Below are 24,564 nucleotides of genomic sequence, written 5' to 3'. Positions count from 1 at the left end.
TGCTATTTGCCAATTGGCCGTGATATAGTGTGCGGTTATGGTCATATAGCTGTCTGTGGCACGGGACGTCCATCCATCGGTGGTGATTGTGATGGATTCAGCAGTACTCAACCCTTCCTCCACCTTAGCCTTCGTTTTCTCCAGAAGTTTTGGTAGCACATTTTGAGAGAAATGCGACCGGCTCAGTAATGCATAACGGGGCTCGAGCACACTAAGTAAATAGGCTACGTGAATCCCTCGTTTTCAACAACCGAAAAAGGGTGCATATCCAGTGACATGATTCCAATTGCATCTGTAATTTTTTGTGCTCGATCTGAATTGGCTGGAAACTTTGCTTGGAATAAACTAGGCAGTGTAGGCTGCTGCTGTTCGGTTGTGGGGACACACTGCAAGCGTGTCGTGAGCGTCTCGGCTGCGTGGCGTGTCCGTTTTTATTTCGGCTCTCATGTTAACCGGTTACGAGTTTGCATAATGCCTGCGTGACACGCACGGAAAACGCATGCATGCTTCGAATAGAAGAGAACGCCTATTTTTAACTCGACACGCGAGCGTGTTGGAAGCGTTTCCAGGCAAAATAGAATAGGAAAAGATGTTTATATGTCATTTTGACACGAATGCATATTAATAAAATCCGGTTGGGGAAGCTTCTCGAAACACTTACGCCAAATTTTGTGGGTCTTGTCAACTACACGATTGCCATCCTTGTTCTCCACCGGCGAAATGTTGCCATACTGCTTAAAAGTTGGACCTGGACAGGAAGGATAATTCTGGGAGTTGGAAGGGGTGTGTCGCGATTCTGCCTTCACACATCGCGATACAGGTTCGTGGACCTGCATATTGCGATTTCGATTTCATATCGCATATCGTTACAGCCCTATTAATAATACATAAATATAATGTGTTTCTTTGGGGGTTTTTTTAAGAACAAAAGCAGTCATAAACCATGACATTTATAAATATAATATTTCTATTTATCTTTAATTTATTGGTATTTAATTGTAACTTTTACCAATTTTAGAACTTTAAACTTATTTGTTAGTTGCCAAGGCAACATTTCAAATTTTCTTCTAAGTTTTCTATAATCTAATATTTATATTGAATGCTTTTTTTCAATGATCAAATGAATTAATTTGAGTTAACAATAACAAGAAGTACAAGTAATGTTTCATTACAACTCTGTAAAACAAAATTGTTGACATGATGTTTGAATTCCTCAGGTGCTTTTTGGTATAAAGTTCTCAGTTGTTTGGATGAAGTACGTCGTGTGTTTGACGTAAATGATTTTGCGATTGATTTATCTGAACGTGTTGGAAGAGTAATGTGTTTATAGATTTGTTCTCCAGGCAGCACGGCAGGTTGTCAGTGAGCATTTCGATAAACCACAACAATTCAGAGCAATAAAGTGGCTGTTACACCAAACAGCGTCTTTTTCTCATTGTGTGCAGGTGATTTGTGTCGACTGGAGCAACCTTGCAGGAAAAGGCTACGTTATACTCAACATGACGGACAACTTTGACTGTGTAAGTCCTTTTTTTTTTTTTTTAACAAACCCACCCAGAAAACTCTTGTTAGCCATGAGTGAACCAGTCACCTTCTGGCGATTTGAGCTAATTGCTCTTAATTAAGCTGCGTGTTCTGTTCAGACCCTTGTTTCACGTACTGCAGCAGAAATGCTGAACGGCGCAGGAAGATCTCTGTCTCCGAAACATGCTGACTGTACAACTAACGACGCTCAGCACAAACAATGACACACGCTGTGAGCTCAGAGCACATTTGTTTTATTAGCAGCCTGAACAATCCTCACGCTCTCTGGCCTTTATAGTGAAGAACAAAGAAAATGTGATTCTTAATCTTGTGTGCTAGTTAGCGGCACTGCGATCAATCGGTTAATCTTGGCCTATTGTTGTTGACTTTCATGTTTAATTTAAATGGATATCCGAAAATGAAGTCAGTCAGCAAAGCTACTAAAATGACAGAATAACCCGATACAAGCGGTGCCAATGATATTTGACATCCAAACTGCCTAACATATTTTGTTTCGCCATATCCGAATATTGGATTTGAGTTACATTTGGTTCTGTTCATCATATGAAGTTATTTAATGGCTTCAGTAGACTTAAAATACACTGCACAAGTTGTACTAACAACTTAAACAATGGACTTCTATCATTTTGAGAGTTATTTTAGTATAATTACTAAATTATTGACTTATTATTACGTATGTATAATGTAATTCAATTTTATTTGTATATATTGTATTTTACTTTTTAGACATTAGTATTATTTTCTTAATGCCTATTTAGTTTATAATCTTTATTTTATTTTATTTTTAGTAAATTTAGTTATTCAACTTACATTTATATACGACTTATATACAGTATACAATATACAGAGCCCCACATATAGCCAAAAAATGATATTGTTGCCACAAATCATGAATTAATTCCCATGACTTCTTAATTCGTAGCCACGCTGTGCTAATTATTTTCATTGTTTTAGTAAATCGTGACCACATTGAGTGAATCCGTTCCCTTTAATACACTCTCAGTTGTGCTAATTCAATCCCTTGTTTTAGTCAATCGTAGCCGCGTTATGCTAATTTGTTCTCTTGTTTTAGTCAGTTGTAGCCGTGTTATGCTAATTTGTTCCCTTAATTTACTAAATTGTGACCACGTTATGCTAATCCGTTGCCTAGTTTTAGTCAGTCGTAGCTGCGTTATGCTAATTTGTTCCCTTGTTTTAGTCAGTCATAGCCACGTTGTGCTAATCTGCTCCCTAGTTTTACTCAATTGTGACAGCGTTATGCTAATTCGTTCCTTTGTTTTTGTAAACTGTGGCCACGTTGTGCTAATCCGCTCCCTTGTTTTAGTCACTCGAAGCCCCGTTATGCTAATTTGATCTCTTGTTTTACTAAATTGTGACCACATTGTGCTAATCTGTTGCCAGTTTTAGTCAGTCGTAGCTGCATTATGTTAATCTGTTCCCTTGTTTAGTCAGTCGTAGCTGTGTTATGCTAATTTGTTCTCTTGTTTTAGTCAGTTGTAGCCGCTTTATGCTAATTTGTTCCCTAGTTTTAGTCAGTCGTAGCTGCGTTATGAAAATTTGTTCCCTTGTTTTACTAAATTGTGACCACGTTGTTCCAATTCATTCCCTCTTTTTAGTAAATTGTGACCACATTGTGCTAATCCGTTGCCAGATTTAGTCAGTCGTAGCTGCATTATGCTAATCTGTTCACTTGTTTTAGTCAGTCGTAGCTTTATGCTAATTTGTTCCCTTAATTTACTAAATTGTGACCATGTTGTGGTAATCCGTTGCCTAGTTTTAGTCAGTCGTAGCTGCGTTATGCTAATTTGTTCCCTTGTTTTAGTCAGTCGTAGCCACGTTATGCAAATGTGTTCCCTTGTTTTAGTCAGTCGTAGCCGCACCGTAGTTATGCTAATTAATTCCCTCGTTTTAGTAAATTGTGGCCGCGTTGTGGTAATCTAGCTGTTCCCTCGTTTTAGTAATTGTGGCCACGTTATGTTAATTAATTCCATCGTTTTAGTAAATCGCTCCCTGTTTTAGTCAGTCATAGCTGTGTTATGCTAATGTATTCCCTTGTTTTAGTCAGTCGTAGCTGTGTTATGCTAATTTGTTCCCTAGTTTTAGTCAGTCGTAGCTGTGTTATGCTAATTTGTTCCCTTGTTTTAGTCAGTCATAGCTGTGTTATGCTAATTTGTTCCCTTGTTTTAGTCAGTCGTAGCCACGTTATGCTAATTTATTCTCTTGTTTTAGTCAGTTGTAGCAACGTTATTCTAATTTGTTCCCTTGTTTTAGTAATTTGTGGCCACGTTGTGGTAATCCGTTAGCCTGACGTGGTCATACTCAATTCTAGTCAGAATATGAGTCTGAAACCGCTCCATTGGGCTGTGATTATGAGGCGTGTTTCAACCGAACCAGGAAAGACATCAATTGGGTCTATCCAATTGATGTCTTTCCTGGTTCGGTTGAAACACGCCTCATAATCACAGCCCAATGGAGCGAAGCGACGCATTGTCAAATGTCAACAGACAGAGCTCAAATGCACTGTGTTGCCAAGTCCGCGTTTTTTTCCGCGGTAACTATGTCCAAGGGTTGAAGCAACTATTATGTGATGTATAGACCCATAAGTGCGAATTTTAGCAGGCAACCATGCCAAAATAACACACATTTTACCCTCCAAACACCATTTTTCCCACTGAGAACCCCACGAGAAGCCATTGTTTAGGGCTAGTAGTTGGCAGGTTTTGTTGTAAAAACTTGGCAACCCTGTCTGCACACTCACTGGAATAAACTATCTTTGTCGGTGTTGTAAAAAAAAAAAAAAAAATTATTGATACACAGAGCACTTACCCAACATGATCATCATCTTTGAGAGAAATTAGGAAGGTGAATGCAGATACAAACAAGCTCTCCGTTTAGGATTCGAGTAAATATAATCCAAGCCTTTGATGACGTGATGATTACGTTACTGTTGATCATCTGTCCGTCATCGTCTAAAGCCCGCCCCTGATGATTTCATTGGTCCGAACAGTTTCTGTTCGGAGATAATTACTCCTCTATGGAGCAATGCCAGACCGAATTGCCAGACCTAAAAATGTTGTGGGCAGGGCTAAATTCGGCTGGCATCCAGGCTAGTAATCCATTCCCTTGTTTTAGTAAATTGTGACCGAGTTTTGCTAATCCGCTCCCTTGTTTTAGTCAGTCGTAGCTGCGTTATGCTAATTCTTTCCATCGTTTTAGTAAATTGTCAGCAAGTTGTACTAATTCATTCCCCCATTTTAATAAATCGTTTGTGTGTTTGTGCTAATTCACTCCCTCGTTTTAGTCAATCGTTGCTGCGTTGTGCTAATCCTTTTGCTCTCCATTGAATGTTATTGCTGTCTAAAAAGATTGTGTGATGTTTATTGGCACACACACACAGTCTCGCCAGTGTAGAAGAAGCCCGTTGTCTGTTGCCACGGTAACGCTCTAGTGCCATGTAATTGCAGCATGTTCGCAAAGAACTTTTCTCCCCACTGGCTCTCTGACAACTGTGTGCTAAACCTTCAACATATCCTGCCATGATGGAGTGTTTTGAACCCGAGCTGCACTGCAGAGCGATTGATCAGAAACCAATTCAGCCCACAGGACGAGAGCTCACAGCGAGCCACGCTCAGCCTCTCTGTCTGTCTCTGTGTGAATGACTCAGCGCTTGCTGTGAATGGCCTGAAAAAAATGCTTCTGATTTCTGTAGCCTGTCTGATGTGTGTCTGCTTCTGACTACAGGAAGCCTGTTACAGTCTCGGTTACCAGATTTCTAGATCATCTTAGATCAATTTTAGATAATTTCTAGATCATCTTAGATCATCTCAGATCATTTATAGATCATTTTAGATCATCTCAGATCATTTCTAGATCATCTAAGATCATTTTTAGATAATCTCAGATCATTTCTAGATCATTTCTAGATCATCTTATATCATCTTAGATCATTTCTAGATCATTTTAGATCATCTCAGATCATTTCTATATCATCTCAGATCATTTCTATATCATCTCAGATCATTTCTAGATCATTTTAGATCATCTCAGATCATTTCTATATCATCTTAGATCATTTCTAGATCATCTTAGATCATTTTTAGATAATTTCTAGATCATCTTAGATCATCTCAGATCATTTATAGATCATTCTAGATCATCTCAGATCATTTATAGATCATTTTAGATCATCTCAGATCATTTCTAGATCATCTTAGATCATTTTTAGATCACTTCTAGATCATCTTAGATCATTTCTAGATCACCTTAGATCATTTCTAGATCATCTTAGTTCATTTTAGATCATCTTAGATCATTTCTAGATCATCTTAGTTCATTTTAGATCATCTTAGATCATTTCTAGATCATCTTAGTTCATTTTAGATCATCTTAGATCATTTCTAGATCATCTTAGTTCATCTCAGATCATTTTAGATCATCTTAGATCATTTCTAGATCATCTTAGATCATTTTTAGATAATCTTAGTTCATCTCAGATCATTTTAGATCATCTTAGATCATTTCTAGATCATCTTAGATCATTTTTAGATAATCTTAGATCATCTCAGATCATTTCTAGATCCTCTTAGATCGTTTTAGATCATCTTAGATCGTTTTAGATCATCTTAGATCGTTTTAGATCATCTTAGATCATTTCTAGATCCTCTTGGATCATTTCTAGATCATCTTAGATCATTTCTAGATCATCTTAGATCATTTCTAGATCATCTTAGATCGTTTTTAGATCATTAGTGTAATCAATAAATACAATAACTGTAAAGTAAATTGTGTTTTTGTAAACTATATGGGTCACTGGTTATCTCTTGTCTCTCTGAGCTCCTGATTCTGGAGAAACACAGCATGATTTGCCCTCATATTTCATTTCAACTCATATTTGAAGGATATCATCAATAAGTGTTTAATTAATGTTGTGTGATTTATTACCTTTCAATGTGTATTTTTCAGTTTTGTTTACAAAAATACAATTTACTTTACAGTTATTGTATTTATTATTTACACCAATTTATGATGTAGTCAATCATGTAGTTTTTTTTTTACTTTGTCCACTATATTACATTTGATTTGTATTTTGTGCACATTTATTCTCCCATTTTATTGCAATTTTTTTGCAACATGTATAATCAATCAAATTTATTTATATAGCGCTTTTACAATCACGATTGTGTCAAAGCAGCTTCACAGTGTCAAACAGGATAATATTGCGACAAAATTAGATTTGGCTGTACAGTCGTTCTGGAGAAAATAGTAATGTTATCAGCTTAGTTTAATTTATCATATAGCAACAATGTTGGCAGATCAATATTTAAGTTTATAGAATTAAATAAGACCTAATTCATACATTTTATTTGTATAATAAGTTGAATAACTTTAATCATATTTTTAGTGTCCCCAATAACAAATAATGACTTATTTGTTTTGTCTGCTATATATTACGTTTTCAAGGTGCCATTTTTAATGTAAATATTTCATTTACATAGTTACAGTTTACACCGTATGATTACAATTTAATGAATTGTTGATTTATTTTGTCCACTATATTACATTGGGATGCATTTTATTTTATTTAAAAAAAATTTGCATCCCATTTTATTGCATTTACTTATTTTTTTTTGCAACATTTTATTTGAAGCATTTCACATACTTATTAGAATTTTGTCCTACAATTTTCTATGTTGAATTATACTTTATGTAAATATCTATATATATTTTTTGTCAATTTTTTTCTTTTTCATTTATACACTTTAACATCCCTCCATAAAATAGTGTGGAAGACATTGAAAAATCTGATTAGTATTTCTTCATTCAATTTTCTTTATTCTCATAGAGAAGGATTTTGTTAGTATTTATTTATATATTTTTAAAAAACTTAAAAAATAGACCACTGTATATTCAGTTTTTCATTTCTTTTCATTGCGTTTCTCTCGCAGGATGAGTTTCGTATGGAGAGTGGCGACAGACTCCTGGATATGCTGGAAAACACTTTCTCCAGAAAGATGAACATCCCACAAGGCTCCTGGCTCATTTTCCTCAGCAAACCCACACAGCAGGACCACCAGCTCCTGATGGCCTTAGCCAGCGAGCAGGGTAATACACAAACACACACACACACACACACACACACACAACCCTACACCTAAACCTATCCATCACACAAAACTTTCTGCTTTTTTACCTTTTTAAAAGAACTTATTCTGTATGATTTATAAGCTTGTTTCCTCATTAGGACCTCAATTTAAGACTACACGCACACACACACACACACACACACACACACACACACACACACACACACACACACACACACGTTTGTTTTTGTTAAGTGTGGGGACATTCCATAGGCGTAAAACCGTATTTTCTATCCCCTTACACTGCACCTGCCCATCACACACACTCACACACACACACACTGCCCTTACCCCTAAACCTACCCATCACAGGAAACTGTCTGCATTTTTATTTTCTCAAAAAAACTAATCCTTTATGATTTATCAGCCTTTTGAAAAGTGGGGACATGGGTAATGTCCTCATATTTCACCCTCTCCTGTAATGCCTGTGTCATACCCATGACATTAGACACATTTGTGTCCTGATATTTCACGAAAACATGCCCCCACCCACCCACACACACTCATTCAACTTGCTCAGGGCCTCTGTGGTTACATATAATGTCATGTTTATGGTTTAGATGAGAGGTGATAATAATTTGTAAGCTTTTAATTTCATGCTCTATAAAAAGGATAAAAATAGCATGAATTATCTCTGTTCAAAGCATTAGATAGATGTCATATCTTACAAAGCCTCTCAAAGGTCATAATACGTCGCGAAATCAAAAGAATAAACCGAAAGATTATATTTTGCACAAAGAAAATAAAGCCCTGTTAAGGACCATTAATCATGTTTTGTATCTTTTTAGCAGCATTTTCATGACAGTGAAGCACATTTTGCCCTCAACTCATTTATTTAAATAAAGACAATAATAATTTAGTATTTATATGACTCGGTAGTATTTGTTATACTTGTAATTTATGCTAAATTGTTTTCAAAAATAGATTCAAATAATAAATTATTGGTTGCAATATGTGCTTAATTCAAACTTTTTTGTTTGCTTTATTCTCCCTTATTTGATTCAGCAAGTCTACATTTAGATTTACTTCCTTTAATAAACAATGTTATATAATATTTGTGTCTAATTTTCTGTTCACAATGTGAAGAAATCATAGCCCCCAAAGATGTCCTGTCAATGCTGGGGGAAATCAGAAGAGGTCTATATGAGGTGGGACTGAAAGCAGCTAATAATAATAATAACCATTGAATTCAAATATTGTAAAATTGTGAATGATGTATGTAGCATGAATATTATATATGAATATAATTTCCTCAGATTGGAATCCAGAATTACTCCACCGTGAACACGTGCCACTCGAGGCCCAGTCAGACCCGCAGTGACTACGGGAAGCTGTTTGTGGTTCTAGTGATCATCGGATCGGTGTGTGTGCTCATTATTGCTTCTGGAATCATCTATATCTGCTGGCAGCGCCGTTTACCCAAACTCAAGAACATGGTAGGTCCCCTCGGCAATGATTTTGCTTTAAATATAGGCCATAACCATGTCTTGAACATTGGGGGAGACCAAAGTTTTCTTTTTAAGGGGGTGTTTATATTTAAAGAAATTGCATATTTAAATTATTAAAATTGAATTAAGGGAAGAAAGAAGAAATTATGGTAAAATAAGTTCTAAATCTAATTATAGCCTGTGTAGTTGTGAAGTAATCCATTTAAATTTGCAAATAATATTTTATTTAAAAAAAAGCACATTCACACTTGTTAGTATGTCAAAAAATGTGAAATAAATGTATATTTAGCCCATACTCAAGACTGATCCTACGTGTTTATGACATTTTTTTTTCAGACGAATACAATCAGTTATATTAAAAATGTCCTGGCTAGTTATTTTGGTCTATAAAGTTTTAAATATTGATATTTTTCTTCCACAAACGCATCACTTTGCTTCTGAAGCCCTTTATTAACCCCCGGGGCCGTGTGGATCAGTTCTATGATGGATCGATGCACTTTTATCTTCAAAACTTCAAAAACTCACCACAAATCAATGTCATTATAAAGCTTGGAAGGGCCAGGACATTTTTAATATAACTCTGATTGTATTCGTCTGAATAAAGAATGTCATACACACATAAGATGGCTTGAGGGCAAATATAACATGGGCTAATTAAAACGTTTGGGTGAACTATCCCATTAACAACAAATGTGTGTAATGGAGAGCAGCATTAAGAAATATCAAATATTTGAGGTGGACAATTTGGCCATTTACAATTGTGGGGACTTGCCACCCTCAATGCTTATGGTGGTTACAACCCTGCTTTAAATAAAAATAAAAAACAACGGAGGTATCCGTCAAAATGTTCTGTAATCAAGATTCTGTCAATATAGAGCTTGAGCGCAATTAATAATAAAACTCGAATGCTAATTAGTAATCTCAACACACTCCGAGTGACGTTTGGGGCTCAAATTAATTAATTATTTATTTTATCTTTGTTTTTGGTTTGTCTTTTCTGTGTTTCAAGTCGCGAGGCGAAGAGCTCCACTTTGTGGAGAACGGTTGCCACGACAACCCCACACTGGACGTAACCAGCGACAGCCAATCAGAGATGCAGGAGAAGAAACACAGCGCCAATGGGGTGGCGGCAGGCGGGGATGGCGGGAGCGGATGGCAGGTGCTCGTCAACAAGCCCGGGAAAGACGAAGAAGACAACCAAGAGGAAGACACGCACCTTTAATCCCGGGAAACATTCGGGAGACGGCATGGGAAAGCAGCATCGCATTAAAGACTATGAAGGCACAAAACATTTTCAAGCTTTTTCGAAACATCTGCTGTATAAAATGTGATGTCCTTTGGCGTGTATGACGTTTATTTTCGTTATCTGCATTACTAAATTCAGACGGACTAAACTAAAGTGCTTTAATTTGTTTGCGAGTTGTATTATACGGGACAATGTTCAGTGTAGGAGCTAATGATCAGTATTTATATTTAAAATCGAATGTGTCAAACAATCAGTAGGGCATTTTAGAATTTAAAATGTGTTCAGAAAATTGTTTCTTGCACTGTTAAAGCAATAGTTCACCCCAAAATATGAAATGTCTTTTTAATCTGCCACATGTTGTTCCAAACTACTTCAAACTACAAGGTCCACAAAACTAGATGTGTGCTGTATTACAAGACTATCCACCTTATTTTTCAGGTAAGAAAAATTTAATTTGAATGTGTCTGGCTAACATATCATTAGCTTCCAGCTGTGTTTAGCTGTATAAAACAGCTCGTTATGCTGCTTGATTTTGCAACTTGGTATTTCTTACTGTATTATTTTAATGTATTGTGTTAATTATATAAACAGTTACTGCACTTCGATATATTCTTCTCGTCATTTCCCTATAGATCAGATGTCTTGCACAATGACCAAAAACACCTTACTTCCGAGATTGAAAAATAAGGTGGATAAACCATAACGTATGTGCTAAAGAAACAAGCGTGCAGCCATCTTTAGCATTTTTTTTGCGATAGCTTGGTATATTTCTATGGCATTGGCATCGCTGTCGAAGAGTAAATAACTGGTGAAGTGGATTTTCTAATTGTAGAGTTAAAGGAACACGCCTCTATTTTTCTTTTTCTTTTTGAAAATAGGCTCATTTTTCAACTCCCCTAGATTTAAACAGTTGAGTTTTACCGTTTTTGAATCCATTCAGCCGATCTCCGGCGTTAGCGCTTTTAGCATAGCTTAGCATAGATAATTGAATCTGATTAGACCGTTAGCATCTCGATCCAAAAAAAATTACTGATAATTTTCCTATTTAAAAACAGACTCTTCTGTAGTTACATCGTGTACGAAGACCGACGGAAAATTAACGTTGTGATTTTCTAGACCAATATGGCTATAAACTATACTCTCATTCCTGCGTAATAATCCAGGAGCTTTGCTGCCGTACCATGGGTATGAAAATAGTTCCCAGCACGCTCTCGGTGTAAGCCAAGTATAGCAGGTTGTCACGTTGGTTATATTGATGGAAATTAGCTTAATTTCATGCACTGCAAAATATTACGCCGCTACCCTCACGGTATGGAAGCAAAGCTCCTAGCCATATTGGTCTAGAAAATCACAACTTTTCGTCGGTCTCCGTACACGATGTAACTACAGAAGAGTCAAGGTTTAAATACGAAAATTATCCAAACGCTTTGGTCATTTTTTTAGCGACATGCTAACGGTCTAATCAGATTCAATTATGTATGCTAAGCTATTCTAAAAGTGCTAACGCCAGACCTGGAGATCGGCTGAAAACTGTTCAACTCTAGGGAAATGGAAAAGGAGCCTTTTTTGCGCTGTGTTCCTTAAATGAACGTTATCATGAGTATTGTAATGTTTGAAGCGGCTGCCATAACATGTCAGTAGACTCAACCGGTAAATTCATAAATCCGTAAGCTCTTGCCTTCATGTTGTGGAAGTGTAAGAGCTTCGTAAGGTCAATTGATCGAGTTTTTATAAAGTACCCCGATGACAAATTGCAGCAAACCTGACGTGATCTCTAGAAGCTGTATGAAAATCCCTACATAGCCAATAGATAATTCAAATGGCAAACTGGTTTGAAACGACATGAAGGCGATTAAATTCATTTTCATTTTTGGTTGAATTACAGAAAAACACTAGCGTACTTGAAGACAGAGAAAGAGATTGTACAAAGGATTTTTTGTTGTTTTCTTGAAGACGTAGACTGTGTATCTCCAATAATACGCTATAATCAGTCATTCTCGACTTATTTTAATGCAAGTATTTACAGTTAAGCAGGCTGCATATTGTGTTTTTACATGCTGAATGCTGGATGGACGCCGCTGCCTTGCTCTTTTATTGTGCATCGATCGGAATGGCTGCTCCGTACTGGATCAATGTCGCTCTTTAAGGTTTTTTATATTGCACCTTTAACGTTGCTCAGCACCAACGGCCTCCAAAGCAGAACATGATTCTTCTTACAAAAGAATCTTTCATATAGAAATGTGTCGAATGGCGCTAGGTAACGATTTCTTTGTTTTCTACATGTTTTCAGTGTTTTTAAAAGCAGAAACCGTGATTAAAAAAAAAAAGTCAAATTAGCTATCTTCATGGTGGTTATCTTGTTTATGGTACAGTCTATTTGTCAAAGAGCAATCTTGTTTCACAATAGATAAAAAGGCTATTCTTTACTCATTTTAAGTGCATGAAACATTGTAGTATAAGTCTATGCACATGTCAGGAGTCAAAATGATTGTACACAATTTAGCAAATGTGAACAGTTCATGTTAATGGTTAGTACTCCAGAACGCTCTATATAACGTACATGCATTTGTTTCTTTAATAAGCCTTGACGTAGGAGAGTTTGACGCCAGTGTAGAACGCTGTGAACGCTTGTTTTTGTACCTTTCTGTCCTGGTACGAGAGCTATTAGCAAATTTGCACTTCTTCCATTTTGATTTTGTACTTCAAACTGCTTTATGTATCTGATTGTAAGGAGATTTAGATCTCGTTGTTTTCTGGTAATTTTGTGTTATCCCACCTCTTAAAAAAGGCAAAAAATAAATGTTTTGAGAAGGTTTGTCCAGTACTTTGTAAACGCACCATAAAGTTTGAAGTGTCACTGCTGCCCCCTACTGAGTGGTGAATGACTTGCCGTATATCATTTGACTTCAGTTAAAACACAGTAGAGTTTAAATCATTTTATTTTCTCCATAAGAATATTTTAACATTGCACTGTCATGCTAGTGAACCCTGTGAAAGATGACCAAGTTTAACTTGTAAACAATGGCACTAGAAGATGCATATATAATATGACTTCTGAATTGGATTTTGCGTTTTGATAAATTTGGTCATGATGATTCTAGAACATTGCACATCTACATCCAGAATCTACAATCAAGAGCTACGTCAAAAGCATGAATATTAATATACATCCCAGCATTTCAAACATCAAGTTTTGGCAAACTGCATGAGGAAAGAAATAAAAACAATAATAAAAAAAAAATTTCTTGCCATCATGAATACAAGAGTAACTTTAAACATTTAATCGAAGTAGTAATTTTGGAGGAAGATGCTGTCCAGGCCATTGAAGACGGGCTGATAGTTGTAAATAAGGGCTTTTTCCTCTTCACTTTGCGAAGAAAAGCGATGATGGTTTTTCATTGCTGAAAAATTTCAATACATAAATTCAGTGATCAGAAAGTAAAAGTTATGATTATAAGTTGCATTTTCTGACTATGCAATTTAAAATCTCTTGAACGTTGACTGCTTTCTAATTAAATTTTAATTAAAAGGGTAAAAGTAAGCACATTTTTTTTTTAGATGACCAACCTTCAGAAACAAAGAAGTAGGCAGTGTAGAAAGTGGCTTTGATGGCTGAGAGGGTGTGCACCATACCAGGTTTATCAATCCACTCAAATGGGCTTTTCTCTGGGTGCCACTGCACAGCGTAGAAGGGATATCGTGACGCTACAGGATACATGAGGTTCATTAAACATTCAGGGATATAATACACGAGGAGTAAATAAATAATACAATTACACAGCACAAACCCAATATCTATACACCAATCAGGCACAACATTATGACAGGTGAAGTGAATAACTGATTATCTCATCATCACGGCTCCTGTTAGTGGGTGGGATATCTTAGGCAGCAAGCGAACATTTTGTCCTGAAAGTTGATGTGTTAGAAGAAGGGTTAAAATAGGCAAGCGTAAGGATTTGAGCGAGTTTGACAAGGGCCAAATTGTGACGGCTAGACGACTGGGTCAGAGCATCTCCAAAACTGCAGCTCTTTTGGGCTGTTCCTGGTCTGCAGTGGTCAGTATCTATCAAAAGTGCTCCAAGGAAGGAACAGTGGAGAACCGGCCACAGGGTCATGGGCGGCCAAGGCTCATTGATGCACGTGAGGAGCGATCCAATCAAACAGACAAGCTACTGGAGCTCAAATTGCTCAAGAAGTTAATGCTGGAAGTGTCCGAATACACAGCGCATCTCAGTTTGTTACGTATGGGGCAGCATAGCAATCCCATTTTCCTTCAGTAGTTAAATCCCCTTTACATGTTTTGTGTTTCAGGAATCTTAGCCCAGGAAAAGACCAGTCGGGGTGCCCATGCTGACCCCTGTCCACCGCCGAAAGAGCCAACAGTGGCACGTGAGCATCAGAACTAGACCACGGAACAATGGAAGAACGTGGTGATAAAGCTTGTTGTTTTCTTTTATATTATGTGGACGTCGCTTACCTGGGGAACACATGGCACCAGGATGCACTATGGGAAGAAGGTGGTGATAAAGCTTGTTGTTTTCTTTTATATTATGTGGACGTCGCTTACTTGGGGAACACATGGCACCAGAATGCACCATAGGAAGAAGGCAATCCGGCAGTGTGAAGCTTTGGTCAATGTTCTGCTGGGAAACCTTAGGTAACCATCCATGTAGATGTTACTTTGACACGCTCCACCTACCTAAGCATTGTTACAGACCATGTGCACCCTTTCATGGAAACAGTATTCTCTGGCGGCAGTGGCTCTTCCAGGAGGATAATACTCCTGCCACAAACCAAAGGTTCAGGAATCAATGGTTTGAGGAGCACGAGTTTGAGGTGTTGACTTCAGCCTATCAAATTCCCCAGATCTCAATCCAATCGAGCATCTGTGTGATGTGCTGAACAAACAACTCCAATCCATGGAGGCCCCTCCTTGCAACTTACAGGACTTAAAGGATCTGCTGCTAAGATATTGGTGCCAGATACCACAGCACACCTTCAGGGGTCTAATGGAGTCCAGTGCTGCGTTCCACTCCACTTTAAGACACGCACTTGCAAACTTCCCTAAGCACTTCCCCTTGGGGGAATCCCTGCCGCCATTTTGAAGTGCGTTCCACTTCGTGAAGTGGACATGGGAAGTTTATATGGACAGACCCTTGCTCCCTCGATTTTGACCGAGTGAGCGAGTCTACTTCATGTGTACACTTCAGGCAGCTTCATATACCACAATGCAACGCGATTGTGACGTCACCACATATGGCGTTTAATTTACCCCACAACAAACAACTCTATGATATTTTTAAAAACATTTAAAACAACCCAGACACATCCATATACATATAGAATGCTGCATTGAACTATTTCGTAAAGGAAAAAAATAAATAATAAATCAACTCCATAGTGGATTTCAAGTGATCAAGGGCATTCCAGATCAGTGCATTGCAAAGTTTCCGCCAGTATTGGGCACTCATGCAACGTAAGCAATGACGCACATCTGAGTGAACGAGACAGAGGGAAGTTTGCGAGTGAAGGGCATGATAAAAACCAACTGGAACGCAGCACATGTCTCGACAGGTCAGGGCTATTTTGGCAGCAAAAGGGGGACTAACACAATATTGGGAAGGTAGTCACAATGTTATGTCTGGTCAGTGTATATACACTTCTAAAAATAAAACCACCCAGTTAGTTCACTAAAGCACAGTATTATGGGTGAAATCAGTTAAATAAGAATCAGCCGACCATGAGACTGTTTTATGTTTTACATCACACACAAAGAGATGCTCTGTGATGTACAGAGCATCATTCATACCCTCCATGGTGGAAATGAACTCTTTCTTGCCGTCTGTATTTGTGGTCAGGACTCGATAAAAACGCTTCAGCTTTGCATTGCCACTGTAATTCTGAAACAAATTAATATTATGAGAAAAGCAGAAGTCAGTGTTCATGGTTTTAATGTTAGTGTTGGTTCTGTTCCACTTAATGCATTGTGAAATTACTTCTGACAAAAACCTCAGCTAAAGATTGGTACCTGCATGGACAAGCTCCAGCTGTGGAAATTAGATGTGATGTTTTCTTCTGCCAGAGACTGAAGAACATCCTTTGGAAACTTTTTGAACAAGCGGCTTTTGTTGGCTTCTGTAATCAAATCCAAATCATTGATCAAGCATTAATGAGCAAATGCACAAGACTAGTAAACCAGACGACAAAAAACTGGTTAGCAATTTGTCATTTATATATTCTAACATGTTTACTTGTACAACAGAAGTATGCATTATTATGTTTTCACCAATCACTTTAATCATTGTGATGAACAACAATGATAGCCGGACGTGGTCATACTCAATTCTAGTGAGAATATGAGTGAAACTGCTCTATTGGGCTGTTGTTATGGGGCGTGTTTCAACCGAACCAGGATAGACCTACAACCAATCAGAGCAACGGAGCGACGCATAACGTTAGTTGTCAAATGTGAACAGAACTCAACTGCACCGTGTTGCCAAGTCCGCGGTTTTTCCCACGAGTTGTTTTCCATGTCCGCGGGTTAAAGCGACCTTAATTATGTGATATATAGACCCATGAGAGACTTGCCAAAATAACACACATTTTACCCCAAAACGCAATTTTTTTTCTTCGGAGAACCGGAAATCTTTTGGGCTAGTAGTTGCGGGTTTTGTTGTAAAAACATGTCAACCCTGTCTGCACGCGCGCTGGAATAAGTAACGTTAGAAGAAGAAGAGTGTAAACGATCTTTGACGGTGTTGTAAAAAAAAAAGAATTTAAGGATACACAGAGCACTTACCAACATGATCATTTCAGAGAGAAATGAGAAACAAGCTTTCTGTTTAAGATTTGAACAAATTCAATCCAAGGCCAGCGCCTTTGATGACGTGCATGATTACGTTACTGTTTCTCATCTGTCCGTCATCGTCTGAAGTCCGCCCTGACAATTTCATTGGTCTGTCTATTTCATTGGTCTGGGACCTGTCTACATTTCACTGCCGGTTGTATTCTGTATAACTGTGTATGTGACAAATAAAACTCTTGAACTTGAACTCTTGAACTTGAACTTGGTCTGAACAGTTTCTGTTCGAGCATAATTACTCCTCTATGGATCAAGTCCAGACCGAACTGCCCAAGCTCAAATGTTGTGGGTTGGGCTGAGTTCAGCTGGCATCCAGGATAGAACAATCGTATATTACTAGAGAGAAAATGTGACGCATTTGGTGGAAAACACAGTTACCAACCTGGGCTGAATGTCAATGGCAAGGCGACTGCTTTGGTGTCGGTCAAGGTCAGCAGGTTCTTGTTGCTGGTCAGAACTGTGAGCTGCTGGAAGCCCTGGCACGTGCCCCAGATTGGAAAATAATCCGAGGCATCATTCGCCTGTTGTAGATAATGAAGAACCCTCAAAGTACATTCAGAACCTATTCAAACATATTGTTCCCCCATTCGCTTTTTAAACGTACCTTTATTGCAAGTTCATAGAAAATCTTTGCCGCTCTGGTAAACTGAGACTTTTCAATGTCCACATTCCCTCCAGGTAGCAACAAACTAACCAAAAAAATAAAGGTGGGGGAAAAAACATCAATTTAGGAAATTCCCGCTTTGGAACATGGTGTCTTTTCTAGTTGGACCAGTTTCCAACATCTTTATTTTACTCATCCATTATTTTGGCAGGAACATCTCATTGAGATAATCTCTTCTTCCAGAGAGTCCTGATTTAAACACAAAGTTTCACAGAAAAGATAAGCACATGGTTTCCTTTTGAAGGAACTGTTAATATATAATTTTGCCCAAAGAGCATAAAAAGAGGACGAAATTCTACCAAGCGCTGAATGTACCCCGGAAACTTAAGCAAATTAGTTGTAGATCCATAGCAATAGTCGTTTATGTGATAAAATATAACAGATTCGATTACCTAAAATAGTGGTGTAAATGCATGTAGATCAGTATAACCCAACACGGATAGAAAAGGCTCTGGCTCCACATGGAAACCGTCACATTTTTACCAGCTTATGTCAAACTATTCAGAATCACTCACCCGTTTATTGCGTTGAACAGTTTTTCATACTCCTCCTCTGTGCGATTTATGCTGCAAACAAACATATTTATCTGTGTGCATTTATTTAAATGAGTTTTATTAATAGCATGTAGCTTGCGTTAAACATACCGGATCGGTACAACCCTGGCACCAGCTGACTCCAAGTGCTTCACATATGATGCAGCAATATAAGAAGATCCCTGTGCATGAGGGTCGTCCTCCAAGTTTTCCTGGGCTAAGATTCCTGAAACACAAATAATAAAGGGGATTTAAACTCCTGAAGAAAAATGGGTATGTTGGTCTTAGCTGGTTTAGCTTGTCAGTCGATTAGCAGCTGGTGTCACAACCGCGAGTTCCCACAACCCCTCGATAACATCAAACCAGACAATTTTTTATGTTTTAAGCATTTTCTCTTTTTTGTCAGCAAGGCTGAGGTCTTCCAACCATATGTTTAAACCCCTTTACCTGTCGCAATGCATTTAAGACTTCATAAATAATCTAGAAGAAACTAGAACGTTCCAGCTGCAGAGATGCTCCGATAATAAATAAAAAACTGCATGACATCGCAAAAATACCATATGCAAAATCATAACGTCACCTACAAGACATCACACACTACTTTAAGATGAACTGGCGCATTTTTAAAAAATAGAGAGAGACGAATCGCTTGTACTCTTACCAATAATTGGTCTGTAATTTAAATTACGAGCGCATGATGCTGTAAAACCGCATAGAATAGCGGCGGAGACCGCGAGCATGAGCACCTGGCGATACATCCACCTCAGGTAGCACACCAAAGGACGAAATAAATTAAAGCTCCTTGATGGTATTAAAAAAGAAGACGACGTTAGCTCCACTGGCGATGTCAGGCTTTTAAACGAAAGCTGCACTCGTCAGGTAAACCAAACTGCGTCTCGACACGCGCGTGAGTTACTGAGGGGAGGATCAGCTCTGAAGAACTCACAGTCATCCAATCAGAGCGAGATGTCACGACTGGCCCCGCCCACCTGATTCGTCACAAATTTTAAGACAAGACACCCCAGGTGAATAATAATAATAGAAAAAATATATACCGAATAGATATCACCATACTTAAATACTTCAAAAATAACAACAACAATAATAATAATAATAAAATGTATCTAAAGTTTTCTGAAATGTTATGTTTAACCCTTTAAATGTCACCCCCTTTTTGAGAATAGACATTAAAATGCACTGTCCAAACTTAAATGGTTGTAATTCAAGAATGCTTTGAAACTAAGTTTGGCAGACACTCGGCAGATTTTATTCTGAAGTTATTGAAGTTTAAGAGATAACTGTACTAGATATTTTATATTAAATATATAATTTACACAAAAAAATACTATAAAATAAAAGCCATATGTCTAACCAAGTTGTGTTCCAAATTTTAAGTTGATATCACAAAAATTGAAATTGTTCCCATGACATTTCGTTTAGGCGCTGTACAAAAAAATAGCTACATGTATCATACACAGTCCATTGATTGTTTTTTTAAAATGCTTTTTCCTGTAAATTTTACTCTTGTCCAAATATCACTCCCATCACAAACAGTCAGCAAATATGGAACCTTGAGGCTCAGACCTTTCCGACAATATGCGTTTTGTCAAATAGATAAAGTGCTATAAAAGATACATTTTAAATGATAAGTTTAGATATTTCCTTTCCACCAATCAGCACTTAACGAAAGCCAAAAAGTGCAAATTCTCTAAATTGACAAACGCACACTGTAAAAAATTTCCCTGTAAAATAACAGTAAAGAGCTGGCAGCAGAGACGCCAGCAGTATACCGTTATTTTTACGGTATTCATATGTAAAATGATTTTACGGTAGTAGTCTGTAAACTAGAAAAACGGTATATTTCTGTATTTTTATAATTTACAGTAAAGAGCTGGCAGCAGAGACGCCAGCAGTATACCGTTATTTTTACGGTATTCATATGTAAAATGATTTTACGGTAGTAGTCTGTAAACTAGAAAAACGGTATATTTCTGTATTTTTATAATTTACAGTAAAGAGCTGGCAGCAGAGACGCCAGCAGTATACCGTTATTTTTACGGTATTCATATGTAAAATGACTTTACAGTAGTAGTCTGTAAACCAGAAATGCTGTATATGTCTGTAGTCACACTGTTAAATGATTTCACAGTCTAATACAGTAAACTGTGAGAATTAAAGTAACAACCTAAACAATCTATTTTCAATATATAAATATATATTATAATTTTCAAATAATCACAGAAATATGTTGCATTTTTTAAAGAAGTTTTTTATTTTTTACTGTATTAGAAACACAATAAATTTAGCAGTTTCCTAAAATATCAGTCTTCGTTGCAATCAATATTAATTGCAATTAACTTCAGTATTCTCAGGGCTATAGGCAATTGCTTAAGATATGCATTATTGTGAGTATTATGGAAAATAAGCAATAACTTCAAAATCAAATACCTTTATTCCAAAGAGCAATGTCAATTTTAGCATGAATACAAAAAATGGAAAAAAATAACATAAAACAAAATCCTGTTGGGCATTTCTACGAGATTTCTAGTAGCAAAAAGAGCATAGTAGTATCTGTTTTAGACTATGGCAATAAACTTGAAGAGTTAGTTCACCCAGCCCATGATTTACTAACCTTCAAGTCAGTATATATGACATTCTTCTTTTAGATTCTTCTTTTTATTTCAAAATGCTTACACTACGTCTGACGTGCGTAACTGGTGTACAATGTCAGACGTAGTGTAAGCGTTTTGAACTGCGAGAGGCGCTACACTTTTTTCATAAGCTGAATAAGAACGGTGATTAGCCTGAAGCTAGATAATTTACTTTATAAAATTTTAAATATGGATATTTTTCTGACACAAACGCAATAATTCACTTCAGAAGGCCCTTTTTAATCCGCCGGAGCCGTGTGGAGCAGTTATATGATGTATATGTGCACTTTTATGGACTTAAAAAAACAGAACAACAATGCCGTTATAAAGCTTGGAAGAGCTAGGACATTTATTAATATAACTCTGACTGTATTCGTCTAAAAGAATAATGTCATATACACATAGGATGACTTGAGGGTAGGAAATCATGGGCTAATTTTCATTGTTGTGTGAACTAACCCTTTAAATTGCTCAGAGACTGCCCCTAACCCTTACCAAACATGAAGGGAAAAACCTAGTTAATTAAAACCTAGTTTAATTTAACACATAAGTTTGAAGACCTACAAAGTACAGTACAACATTTTGAGAGTAGGCATCAATAATATGCATCAATTAAAACATTTTAGGGTTTATTTCATTTCAGGTTACTCTTTAAATTGTCCTGTGAGGTAGGCTTGTATTTTTACCGCTTAAAGTAGTCATTTGAGGTAGCTTGTGTATTTACATCTTAGTTTATATGGGTCCAGGAGAGATGTCCATCACTTTGGTAGCCGCTGTTCCTCTCTGCAGTATTATTCCAGTGTTGTCACTGTCAAACAACAACAAACAATCATAATAATAAATAAACTGTAAAATCACGAACGTACAGTATACACTCCAAGCTAATGCTTACAAAAGTTAATAATACCAGTTCTCTTGTGGTTTAAAGTGGTAATGCCAGACTGTCAAAACAAAGAGAACGAGATTAAAGAGCTCACCGGTTTATATCAAAGTTCCATTTAAAGTCAAGGAGATTCTTCAGTAGCATGGCGACGTGTCTCAAAAGACTTCTTCTGGACGATCATACCGTTCTTCTTGGAGACAACCTTGCCCCTTTTGGCCTTTGTCCCTTTCTCTGGATTTATACCAACCAGGCACCTGAAATCAAAATAGTCTAAGATCAGAGTGTTGCAACAACATGCTTTCAGTTAAATGCAATGAATTGTTTTGTTTTTTGTCTTTCTTCATTGCACAAATAGAGTGGACTTGAATGACATATAAAAGTGACATCAAATTAAATTATATTAAAGTCAAGTCGACTTTATTTCTATAGCGCTTTTTACGATGCAGATTATTTCAAAGCAGTTACACAGTGTTAAACATGAAAATAATGCAACAGAATTTGATTCGGCTGTACAGCCACTCTGGAGAAAAAAAGTGATGTCATCAGCTCATTTCAAATATCATATAGTGACAATGTGGGCAGATCAGTAATTTAGTTTATTATAGTTAATTTAGTTTAGTAATTACATTTATTTGGATATTTAGTTAAAAAAATTATATACATACATATATATTTTTAATTATTACAATTTAGTATATAAAGCCTGTATAGTCAAGCAAAATACCATGTGTGTGGCTTGAAATGTACAGTACTAATACCATTTTATGCGGAAAAAAATACAAACAAATTAATTTAATTGTATATATCCATATAATGATGACAAGTAATGAAGAGTTTTTACCTCTAAATGAATTCCAGAGTGCAGGGTCCCTCATCTTGAAACTGAAGGTTGAATGTAGTTGCAAATACAGCAGCAAGCCCCATTGCAAATGTTGGTGTGATGCCCTAAGAGATTACACGGTCCTCAGAGATGATTATCCAACCTTTAACTGGGACTTGCCCAGTTGCACCTGAAACTTCAAGTCAAAGCATACATATTACCTTGTGTAAATGATATACAATGTGTCTATCGATGAATCTAAATGAAATATACTAGGCAGTATCAGACTAGGACTTGCAGGAAGACTAAATTGTCTCAATGTCAGCTGAAGTAGCAGACACCTGTAGGGAAAAAATACATTATTCTTACCATGGTAAGATTTTTAAGAAGAAAAATTATAAAAGGTCAATAATTAGTAAACACTAGGTGAGAGCAACCTACAGGCAAATGAGGTAGGCTAAGTACCTACAGTCAAACTGCTAAATAGATTTGGCAATCAAAAAATTATGGGTAGCAATTTTATTTTTTACAGGTATTGGGGGAGTTCTACTGCAAATGTTACCAAATTTAAACAAAAAAACACCCAAAAGTAATATTGTTTTGGCTATTCAAATCTGAGCCTCACTGTTAAATGAAATGTTCAAATACCAAGCAAGATAAGCTCCTGAGCATCAGTTTGATATCAAAAATTATTTGCGAAATGAAAAAAATTTCAATTACCGTTTATTTTGTAGATGCAAGACCCGATAGAGGTTGATGAAGAACACTCGATGATATGCAGCACGTTCTCTAAACTGTGTGTCCTCTTCTGGAAAATCTCCTATCCAAATAATGTTTCCTGAAGTCTCCCCAGGAGTTAATGGCAAATTATTTCTAGGTTTCATTAAAGAAAATTGTCCAAAAGCAGTAGCCTCGATTTGTTGTATCAAACTTCTGAACGTACTCCAAACTCCACAGTCAACACTCAGTTTCCAAAAAATACTGTCGTGTACTGTAATTTAAAACATTAGCATACTGTTTAGGGCCTCTTTCCTGTTCCTCCAAATTAAGCAGCCCACAATGCATTGCTAACTACAGTATTAAACTGTTTAACAAGAAAACGGCATTTTAGTGTTGAAAATTGGCTGTAAATTTACAGCAATTGCTTACAGTGCATAAAAACAAAATGTGCCTGTGGTGTCTCGCCTTAAAAAAAAATTAAACAGCCAGTCTACATTTTTTAGTTTTTGTTGTTGTTGTTGTCTAATGACGCTTAATCATAACGCCCTTTTTTGTAATTATTTTGTAATGTTCTCCTCTATGGAAGATAATTAGAAAAAAAATGCATGTCATTATAAATAGAGAACTGGCAGTCCTGCTCACACAAACAGAACAGGGCACGCCTCATCTATATCACGCAAGCCTTTAATTGTGTTGAAAGAATAGTCTACATCAGAAATAATGACACATGGTATAATTGGATTCTGACAAATATAATTTATTTTGCATTTAAAAAGATCGCACACATGAAGAAAAGAATACTGTTACAGAATATATATAATAAGTGCTCGGTGAGCGATTTGGGGGTTTGGTGGATTGCTCAAGAGCGTCTCAGTCATTTCCTGCCGGTGTTGAGAAACCCGTAACCTTCGGTCCAACTCTCTGACTATGCCACAATAACCAGTTTCCTTTGTTCCAGGAGAGAGTCACATGATCATCAAATGCAAATAGCCCACCTGGTTGGCAAAGGCTATTTGCATTGCACAGTATAACTCTTGCTGTGCTGA

At 36.9% G+C, this 24,564-nt stretch overlaps 2 protein-coding genes and 1 long non-coding RNA gene across 5 annotated transcripts in view; 1 reads left to right on the top strand and 2 right to left on the bottom strand.

The window, feature by feature from the left end:
• The window catches only part of podxl2 (podocalyxin-like 2), a 31,132-nt gene extending 17,937 nt beyond the window's left edge, over nucleotides 1-13,195 (top strand). For all 3 annotated transcript variants that reach the window (XM_067415382.1, XM_067415380.1, XM_067415381.1), the window contains 5 exons: nucleotides 1,446-1,520; nucleotides 7,491-7,647; nucleotides 8,775-8,836; nucleotides 8,945-9,124; nucleotides 10,146-13,195. In XM_067415382.1, coding sequence (XP_067271483.1) covers nucleotides 1,446-1,520; nucleotides 7,491-7,647; nucleotides 8,775-8,836; nucleotides 8,945-9,124; nucleotides 10,146-10,358 — 687 coding nt within the window. In that variant the 3' untranslated portion in view covers nucleotides 10,359-13,195. The remainder of the gene's footprint in view (nucleotides 1-1,445; nucleotides 1,521-7,490; nucleotides 7,648-8,774; nucleotides 8,837-8,944; nucleotides 9,125-10,145) is intronic.
• A 108-nt stretch (nucleotides 13,196-13,303) lies between these two features.
• On the bottom strand, nucleotides 13,304-19,381 carry zgc:171566. The gene is made up of 9 exons (XM_067415384.1): nucleotides 19,106-19,381; nucleotides 18,556-18,670; nucleotides 18,427-18,477; nucleotides 17,852-17,936; nucleotides 17,630-17,768; nucleotides 16,414-16,520; nucleotides 16,195-16,285; nucleotides 13,950-14,087; nucleotides 13,304-13,783 (listed from the first exon to the last, which is right to left on the bottom strand). The coding sequence occupies exons 1-9, from the start codon at nucleotides 19,200-19,202 to the stop codon at nucleotides 13,662-13,664; spliced, it is 945 nt and encodes a 314-aa protein (XP_067271485.1). The 5' UTR covers nucleotides 19,203-19,381; the 3' UTR covers nucleotides 13,304-13,661.
• A 1,382-nt stretch (nucleotides 19,382-20,763) lies between these two features.
• On the bottom strand, nucleotides 20,764-23,948 carry LOC137039393 (uncharacterized). Its single transcript, XR_010897630.1, has 3 exons — nucleotides 22,820-23,948; nucleotides 22,073-22,232; nucleotides 20,764-21,903 (listed from the first exon to the last, which is right to left on the bottom strand). It is a non-coding gene; the product is annotated as an uncharacterized lncRNA (long non-coding RNA).
• Nucleotides 23,949-24,564: the final 616 nt, after the last annotated feature.

Source organism: Pseudorasbora parva, chromosome 14 (genome assembly GCF_024679245.1).
Source record: "Pseudorasbora parva isolate DD20220531a chromosome 14, ASM2467924v1, whole genome shotgun sequence".
Taxonomy (NCBI): domain Eukaryota; kingdom Metazoa; phylum Chordata; class Actinopteri; order Cypriniformes; family Gobionidae; genus Pseudorasbora; species Pseudorasbora parva.
Note: the sequence above shows the minus strand (reverse complement) of the source record. Positions and strands in the feature narration are given on the sequence as shown.